The following is a 9070-nucleotide window of genomic DNA, read 5'->3' as shown; positions in this document are numbered from 1 at the left end:
AATTCAGTCAATTTGGCAAAAAAAAAAGGAAATTTTCCCATAGGAATGACATGGGAAATGTTTGCTGTGATGGCCAAAGTTTCTCGACCATTTTTTCAAGACTATTTGTTCGATAGCTCTGAAAACTATTTTATATGAAAGGATGAACATTAAACTGGTGCCTTTTGAAGTTTCATTAAAATCAATTAAGTTTAAGTATTGTTTTCCATAATTTTAATTACATACTGTGGAACATAAGACTTTTAGTGGTATGGGTAAGGTAGTCGTTTTACCGCGATTATAGCGCCTTTAAGGACTATTATACTAGGTTAGCGATCAAAGGTAATTAAACAAGGTGAGCGAGCAAGGGTAATTGAACTAGGTTAGCGATCAAGGGTAATTGAACTAGGTTAGCGAGCAAGGGTAATTGTACTAGGTTAGCGATCAAGGGTAATTGAACTAGGTTAGCGATCAAGGGTAATTGAACTAGGTTAGCGATCAAGGGTAATTGAACTAGGTTAGCGATCAAGGGTAATTGAACTAGGTTAGCGATCAAGGGTAATTGAACTAGGTTAGCGATCAAGGGTAATTGAATAAGGTTAGGGATCAAGGGTAATTGAACTAGGTTAGCGATCAAGGGTAATTGAACTAGGTTAGCGATCAAGGGTAATTGAACTAGGTTAGCGATCAAGGGTAATTGAACTAGGTTAGCGATCAATGGTAATTGAACTAGGTTAGTCATCAAAGGTAATTGAACTAGGTTAGGGATCAAGGGTAATTGAACTAGGTTAGTCATCAAAGGTAATTGAACTAGGTTAGTCATCAAAGGTAATTGAACTTGGTTAGTCATCAAAGGTAATTGAACTAGGTTAGTCATCAAAGGTAATTGAACTAGGTTAGTCATCAAAGGTAATTGAACTAGGTTAGTCATCAAAGGTAATTGAACTAGGTTAGTCATCAAAGGTAATTGAATTAGGTTAGTCATCAAAGGTAATTGAACTAGGTTAGTCATCAAAGGTAATTGAACTAGGTTAGTCATCAAGGGTAATTGAACTAGGTTAGTCATCAAGGGTAATTGAACTAGGTTAGTCATCAAGGGTAATTGAACTAGGTTAGTCATCAAGGGTAATTGAACTAGGTTAGTCATCAAGGGTAATTGAACTAGGTTAGTCATCAAGGGTAATCGAACTAGGTTAGTCATCAAGGGTAAGTTTTCACTGTGAAAACGAAGGCAAATCTATTTGAGTTGGACTGGACGTTGATTGTCATGTCAACCAGTCAGGATTAAAACTTTAAATAATGGACACGCAAAACCCTTTGACTTGAAAGGAGCGCCTGATTTTCTCTCCTAAGGTTTAAAACGCAAGTTTCTAAACAACTTTAATTAATATTAAGACTGAAGTACCAGATATTAATTAAAACTGTCTTTGCAGACAAAGACTAGAAAAAGTAAGAGATAAGTTTATAAATTAATTGCCTGAAGTACAGATATTAAAATTTTGACTTTTGAAGACATGATTATAAAACATTTAATATTTGAAAAAAATTCTTATCTTAGTTTTTTTCACCAAAATACCTTTAGTAAAAATATTTCATTATGAAATATCTGCATCATTTTTAAAACATTACGCATGTGCATTTTACTTTCTATTATTCGGCTCTACAAGGAGAATAAAATGTACTAAAAATCGTTGATAGCTGATAAAATAAATTAAGTATTGAGACCTTACAAAACGTGTTCGTTAATTTTAAGTTTTCGAAGTACCAAACATGAACGTGTTGTATAGCTCTCAAAAGATCACGATCCAAGTACAGATCTTTTCAACTTTAATAACTATATCACAGTCAAACAGTCTATGTTATTTTCCGCTTCGCAATATTTTCAATATTAAAATATCAAAAACTAAATTCATCAAGTTCAATTTTTCAGATATCCGAGTATTTGAACTTCTTAAATGCAGTTAATAATAAAAAAACCAGTGGTATAAAGCTAGTATCCATAATCCCTTACAATATTCTTGGAAATGCCATTTTTTCTAAAACTAATATTAAGAGCAAAATACTTGTTTAAATAATGTTGAAAAATATTTTCGGCAAATTAAATTTTGGTGAAAAAAACTACAATAAGATTTTTTTTTTTCAAATATTAAATGTGTTATAATCATGTCTTCAAAAGTCAAAATTTTAATATCTGTTACTTCAGGCAGTTAATTTATAAACTTATCTCTTACTTTTTCTAGTCTTTGTCTGCAAAGACAGTTTTTTATTAATTATCTTACGATATGTTTGTTTGATACGTAAAGAGAATCAGTCGTATTCATATTTTTTACACAGAATCTAATAATTCGAAAAAGCAAATATACTTTTGCAAAAAGAATTGAATGGGGAAATAAATACGGTTGACCCCTACAAACGGTTTTTCCCTCTTTGATTTTGAACATTTCATTAGGTCTAAAGCCGAAAGCTTCACTTTGACGAGTTAAAAAGATAGTTTCTGTTAAATGATTTGATCTAAAATGTTTGTTCACATCGAATAGCATTGGTTCTAGTTGACAGCTTCGCTTGCAGTGAACTGATTTATGTTTGGGAGATAGCAATTATTTCGGCATTAGTGATGCGATTTGAGCTAAACACACCCGATACGAAAATTGATTTGCATAGATGTATAACTCTACCCTTATTTATACAATAAAATGCGTAGCCGATGAAACTTCGTAGGCTTTTCATTCACTTAAGGCCAAAACATAATGTCACGGGAGTCAATTTGTATATTGTGAAAAATGTAAAAGCGAGGTTCCTGAATTTGCCCACAACTGGTGAGGTAGGTCATAGATTGGAGGAGGTGAAGGGGCCAGGGAGGGGCCTGGTGAGTGAGTGGGGCGCTGCTGTCAAAGGGGGCTTAGTAATGCAGACTAAATAGGAGTGCCTAGATGGAATAGATCCTAGCTGCAAAATTAATTTACCACCACCGAGTGTACTTAGGACTTCAATTGACTCGCTCCCCCTCGTTCTCCTTCTCGAACTAGTTATCTCGAGTACTTGTAAGTCTCTCAGTAGCATTACGAACTTGTATAGGGGTAGTGTCATACTTATGGAGCGAACATATCAGTAATAAACTTATGATTCTATAGTTAGAGCGAACGGAGCTTAAAGCCACCACCAGAATAGCTGGCAATTTTGAAGGCTATGGAAGAAATAGCGTGGTGGTAAGATTACAAGGTATCCGAATTAATGCGCTGATATATTGAAGCCATCTTTGGACAACAGTGAAGAATCGGGGTATTTTTGCCCCTTAGCTTTGGCTTGTTTCTTCTCTATTCTGGTTCTTGGGAGAGCTGGGGATAGACCAATTCGAATATTACATGCAGAGAAAAAAACTTCCAGGGGCAAGCCGCCATTCTGAATAATTTCCCTCACGCCAGGAGACATCGCTAGAGGCATGACCGGGCTTGCTAGCCTCTAACACGCAGTGAGCTTGGGCTGCCCTCTAGTGGTGTTTCGTGGCGGGAGAGAAATTATTCAGAATGGCGGCTTGCCCCTGGAAGTTTGTTTCTCTGCATGTAATATTCGAATTGGTCTATTGAAATATCACGGCGGACTGAAACACCGCAATATTTTGTGATAATCTAAAGAGTTAACTGCTATTGCTTAAGTTAAAGTTTTTGTTGGCGAAATAATTTAGCTAGTTTTCTTGAACTCTGTTTTTATTTTCTTTGCTCCGCTTTTGCAGGAGAATGACCAGTTAGGTCCTAGCGAGAGTACAGTTTTTGGTATTCTGTTTTTATAAAAGGTAAAAACTCTCTCCCTCGCCCGCTCACCTCTTAGCCTTTTGTTAATCCTTTTATTTGCTTTTACAAGGTGGCCTTTTGGGTACTTTTCCTCTCTTTTTTGGGTTTTTCTATTTTTGAAGTAGAGGTGAGCAGGACAGAGAGAGAGCCTTTCCGAACATCCAAAGTTAAAAACACTTTTACAGAAAAAAAAAAGATTGTTTACATTGATACAGGTTTTGAAGAAAACATGGAAAGTTTTAGCTTTTATACAATGGAAATGAAAAGATTTTACAGGATATTTACAAGTTTGAGCAAGGTTACTTTAAATTTTAGAAGAGAAATTATTTTAGTTAAATTTAATGTATTTAATTTTACATCATGAAGCTTAATTAGTTAATGACGCTTAGATATTTTACAAACAGAAACTATTTTAAGAAGAGCTTAGTACGGGACAATCTACTACACATCTACTCTTAATTTTGATCCGAAAATTAAAAACAGTCCTAACAGATCACGTCAAAATAAAACAGTCACGTGGCCATTCGCGTAATTAAAATCAGCAGGAGGAATTTTACAAAAAAAAAATCGTAACATAAATTTAATTAACTAATGTAAATTAATATTAGTATTAATTAAAAACCCTAATTGCTCATTATACCTAATCTATATTACAAAGGATGTGTGCTCCTAAAAAATAATTGATGTTTAAAATAAATTGTCTTTCACATTGAAAATTAATTATTAATAAAAATAATTAAAAATAATTACTTGCGAGCTTTAATTTTCAAGGGGTTTTTAAAAGGAATCTCAATTAAATATAGGCCAATTTTTGCGGGTCAAAAATAGACCCAAAAGGGTCATCTATAAATGTCCTAAAAAATTGGGGTCGCGTAAAAAAAATATAATAATTTTGACAAAAATTATTGCGTTCAAAAATCCTAAACAAAATCTCATGAAAAGAAATGAATTCATTGCAGTTTTTTTTCCGCAATTTAAATCCTTAAAGAAATAAGTCAAGCCTGTTTTAAAAGGACAAAGGCCCACCCCCCTCCCGCGTACAACGACAACAGTGTCAGTTGACAGTACTGTAGATACTAGGGGAACCTTATTAATTTAGGGTCAAGAGACATTGGGCTTCCGAAGAAAGAAATTTACGATACGAGTGGAACGTGATTTCATTTCTCGGTGTCACACAATGGGTAAAGGGCATTTCCGGGACCCCGGGGTCACGTGATGAATGATGGCCCGGAGCGTGACGTCATTTCTTAAGACAACCTATTTCTATTCACTGTACTTCTACTTACAATGGGGTTTAGAAGGGGTGAGAATGTAAGCCCGTGATTTGATTAACCTATAGTAGTAATCCTCACGTCTCTGATCTTAACAATGACAAAGATATCATTAATATATAATTAATATATAACATTTTCTACTCTAATTTGCTTAAACAATTAACTTAGCTTGCCGCATAAATTAGGCCTATTACTCAACGCGTTCTCTTACTGATAACAAAACTTGTTAATCGCGTAAATTAATGAGCTTCCGATATTATGAAATAAAAAATTCCCCATCCATAACCAATCCCTCGAAGTTGATAATTCCCGCCCATTTTTAAGACCAAGGCCCGAACATGAATTAAACAGTCACTGTCAAAAACATAAAAATTGTCAATTACCTTTGATATCCGCGAAGTTTTCGAGTTGATATTCGCTTTCCTCAACATAAATACGATCTGAAGTTGATATTTCCCCTCAGTTGACGCGATAATTAAAACTTAATTACGATTATTTTGGTCGCGACTGTCACTAAAAGAGAGGTAATGGCGCCTTCTTCCTTCCCTTGCCCGCTTGTTGAAAGGCGGCCGAGTGGCGAAACCATGGATGAAGGATGCGCGTGAAAAACATTCGACGCTCTACAGGATGTGCAACTCCCTATACTAAAAAGTAGACAAGTCGATACTAGCGCCGCCTGGCTACCAGCGCTGGAAACCCTCGCGGGAAGAATAATAACTACTGGACATAAGAAAAAAAAACCACTGTTTTGCTTCTAGCAGACGACGCTAAGGAAAAAAATCGGAGAGTAGCGCGTGTTTTTTCCCTTGTCCAGTATTTTTTTTTTTCCCGCGAGGGTTTCCAGCGCTGGTAGCCAGGCGGCGCTAGTATCGACTTGTCTACTTTTTAGTATAGGGAGTTGCACATCCTGTAGAGCGTCGAATGTTTTTCACGCGCATCCTTCATCCATGGCGAAACGTTCTTTCCCCCCCCCCCCCCCGAACATAGAGTTGCAAACAGGGCCGGAAATAAGCACAGGACACTGGACATTGTCCAATAAAATTTTAAAATGTCCCATAATTTTTTCAAAAACTAAGGGGGTCACTGGACAGTTTGACCAATAAATTTTCCCAAGTTTTGATAGCTTGACTATAGAGATGCAACACTATTTTTGCACACTCCAGTGGACAATGTCCTATAAATTTTCAAGTCAAACAGGGGGTCACGGGACACATGACCTATAAGAAATTTTTCTTATTTCCGGCCCTGGTTGCAAAACTTCACGTTCAGTTCACTTCAGTTCGAACATAGCCCACTCGATCACGCGCGTCACGACGCGCGTGATCGAGTGGGCTATGGTTCGAAATAGGCGTAAACCAAATGTTGATGAAATCAGAGAGAATTTAGAAGGGGAGTGGAAGGGGTGGTTTGGAATGTAGCGCAACGTCGTCTGCTAAACGTTTTCTAGGCAGGTCGATTTCCGGTATGATGCGTTTGTAATAGATAGATTTTAGAACACGTGACCGGAAACTCGCCTACCCCAAAATGCTCAACGCGACATCTTGTTTGGGCGTCATCACGTTTAATAGAGTCAAAGGGGGGGGGGCTTCCACTCCCCTTCTAAATTCTCTCTGATGAAATAAAAATATAAAAAATCATTTCGCGGGAAAGTTTGGTTTTCTTTTACCCATGTGGGAATTGCGGTTCATTGGGAGACACGGGCATTCCTTCCATCTCACCTATTTTAACGTAGTAGTTTATAGTTAAATATATTTTGAATTAATTGCCGACTAAATTAGAATTAAAGGTTCAATTTAAAATATCTTTATTAAACAAAATATCGGTTTTAAATTACCCAGAACACATTAACTTGTTATTTTGTTTTTTCCTATAAAAATTCTGACACATTTTAATATACATACTTTAGATTTAAATCCCTAATAAGTGACATCATACAATCACCAATTCAGTTGCTTTGGATCATTATTAACACACGCGCAACTGTTCCTCCTCCTCAAATTCTCCATGATCTTCAACAGTACCTTCCTGATATTGTTGATATTCTGAGATCAAGTCATGCATATTGGATTCAGCCTCTGTAAATTCCATTTCATCCATGCCTTCATAAGTATACCAATGCAAGAAAGCTTTGCGATAGAACATTGCTGAAAGAAAAGTTGATGTAATTATCAGGGCTAACTAAAACTCCTTGGGTCAATTACCAGAAAATTTATCAGATATTCTATGGAACAATTCCTGAATGGACGTATTGTTTCCAATAATTGTCGCGGACATTTTGAAACCACGTGGTGGAATGTCACAGACAGCAGTTAGGATATTATTTGGTAGCCATTTAACAAAGTAACCACTGTTTAAATTCTGGACATTAAACATTAGGTCATCAACTTCTTTCATGCTCATCTTTCCTCTAAATATAGCTGCAACTGTCAAATAGCGACCGTGTCTCGGGTCACAGGCTATCATCATGTTACCAGGATTGAACATTTGTTGAGTTAGTTCAGGTACTGAGATATTTCTGTATGGTTGGCTTTCACGAGATGTAAGTGGAGCAAAGCCAGGCATGAAGAAATGGAGACGTGGGAAAGGGATCATATTAACTGCTAGTTTGCGGAGGTCAGCATTGAGCTGACCAGGAAACCTTAAGCATGTTGTTAACCCTGACATGGTCATTGAAATCAGATGGTTCAAATCACGAAGCGAAGGTGTGGTTAATTTCAGAGTACGGTAACCAATATCATATACAGCTTCATTATCAAAGCAATAGGTTCCAGCAGTGTTTCCAATCAACTGGTGAACTGACAATGTTCCACAAGTGTCTCAGAAACCTATTGAAAGACTGTTTAGTTTACGTTACACCTATTTGTGAGATAACTCATTTACTCTTGCGGATGGCATGACACTAAATGTATTTATAATTCTATCAGGGTATTCTTCAAGAATTTTGCCAATCAAGAGCGTTCCCATACCGGAACCAGTTCCACCACCTAAAGAATGGGCCAACTGAAACCCTTGAAGGCGGTCACAGTTTTCAGACTCTTTTCTGATAACATCCATGACACTAGGTACAAGTTCAGCCCCTTCAGTGTAGTGCCCCTTAGCCCAATTGTTCCCTGCACTACTTTGACCTAGAAATTTCAAAATTACAATCTAAACCCCCAACTATTAAATGTACGCTTTCAAAAAGCATTGTGTACCAGATATGAAGTTATCTGGTCTAAAAAGTTGCCCCATTCGTCCAGATCGAACACAGTCCAATGTTCCAGGTTCCAAATCAACCATGACAGCACGTGGAACATAATTTCCACCTTTTATCAATGTCAACAAATTACTCCCAAAAAATACACCCCCAGTCAAAAATAAGTTTAATCAATACCATACGCTTCATTGTAATAAACATTCATTCGTTCTAACTGCAAGTCAGAATCTCCATGATAGGCACCATTAGCATCAATTCCATGTTCATTGGAGATCACGTCCCAGAACTAGTTGCAAATAAAAAAAATTGTTTCTTTAAAACTGATTAAAATGAGCTTATTAATTAATAACATTTAATTGCTATATTAACTGCGCAAGAAAAACACTCGACAAATTTCCTTTAACAGGTATCATCACGATTTTGGGGTTTGATCAACTGTGATCTCGTTATTTTTAGCGTTTAAACTGTCATAAGACAAATATATTACGTTTAACGTTGTGGTCGAGAAGATAAAAAACACCGAAAGACTCAAAAATCCAAAAAAAGTGACAAATAGTGTAACGGGGAGCCCTTTACAAGGGTTCACCAACAGGTGGAGCGATCTAACTAGATACCAGGGATCCCCGCTAGACGGCCTGGGTAACTGAACCTTAGACCTGTCGTCTGCTCGAGAGCCGGGATTGGCTGATCTCCGAGGGGATTATTCGAACGTAGCCCGGGAATCAGGGCAGATGTTGTATTCAGTAACCAAATATAATGTAAATAGTTTATTCAAGGATTATGTTAAATAAATGAGTGTGATTGCATTAACTACGTAGTCGTGTGTTTTCGGT

At 36.7% G+C, this 9070-nt stretch overlaps 2 protein-coding genes across 2 annotated transcripts; both read right to left on the bottom strand.

Annotated features, from left to right (window-relative positions):
* Positions 1–6828: 6828 nt before the first annotated feature.
* Positions 6829–7865, bottom strand: LOC149612782 (tubulin beta chain-like). Its single transcript, XM_089858184.1, has 2 exons — positions 7243–7865; positions 6829–7185 (listed from the first exon to the last, which is right to left on the bottom strand). The coding sequence occupies exons 1-2, from the start codon at positions 7709–7711 to the stop codon at positions 7007–7009; spliced, it is 648 nt and encodes a 215-aa protein (XP_089714310.1). The 5' UTR covers positions 7712–7865; the 3' UTR covers positions 6829–7006.
* Positions 7730–8745, bottom strand: LOC149612781 (tubulin beta-2 chain-like). The gene is made up of 4 exons (XM_089858185.1): positions 8415–8745; positions 8236–8346; positions 7922–8166; positions 7730–7866 (listed from the first exon to the last, which is right to left on the bottom strand). Exons 1-4 carry the CDS (start codon positions 8440–8442, stop codon positions 7825–7827), a joined length of 426 nt encoding a protein of 141 aa, XP_089714311.1. The 5' UTR covers positions 8443–8745; the 3' UTR covers positions 7730–7824.
* Between the last annotated feature and the right edge of the window lie 325 nt (positions 8746–9070).

The sequence above is a fragment of the Phalangium opilio genome, unplaced genomic scaffold (genome assembly GCF_054372755.1).
Source record: "Phalangium opilio isolate 3A_F unplaced genomic scaffold, DU_Popi_V2 ptg000232l_1, whole genome shotgun sequence".
Classification (NCBI taxonomy): domain Eukaryota; kingdom Metazoa; phylum Arthropoda; class Arachnida; order Opiliones; family Phalangiidae; genus Phalangium; species Phalangium opilio.
The sequence above is the reverse complement of the archived record's forward strand: the minus strand, read 5'-3'. Positions and strand labels throughout refer to the sequence as shown.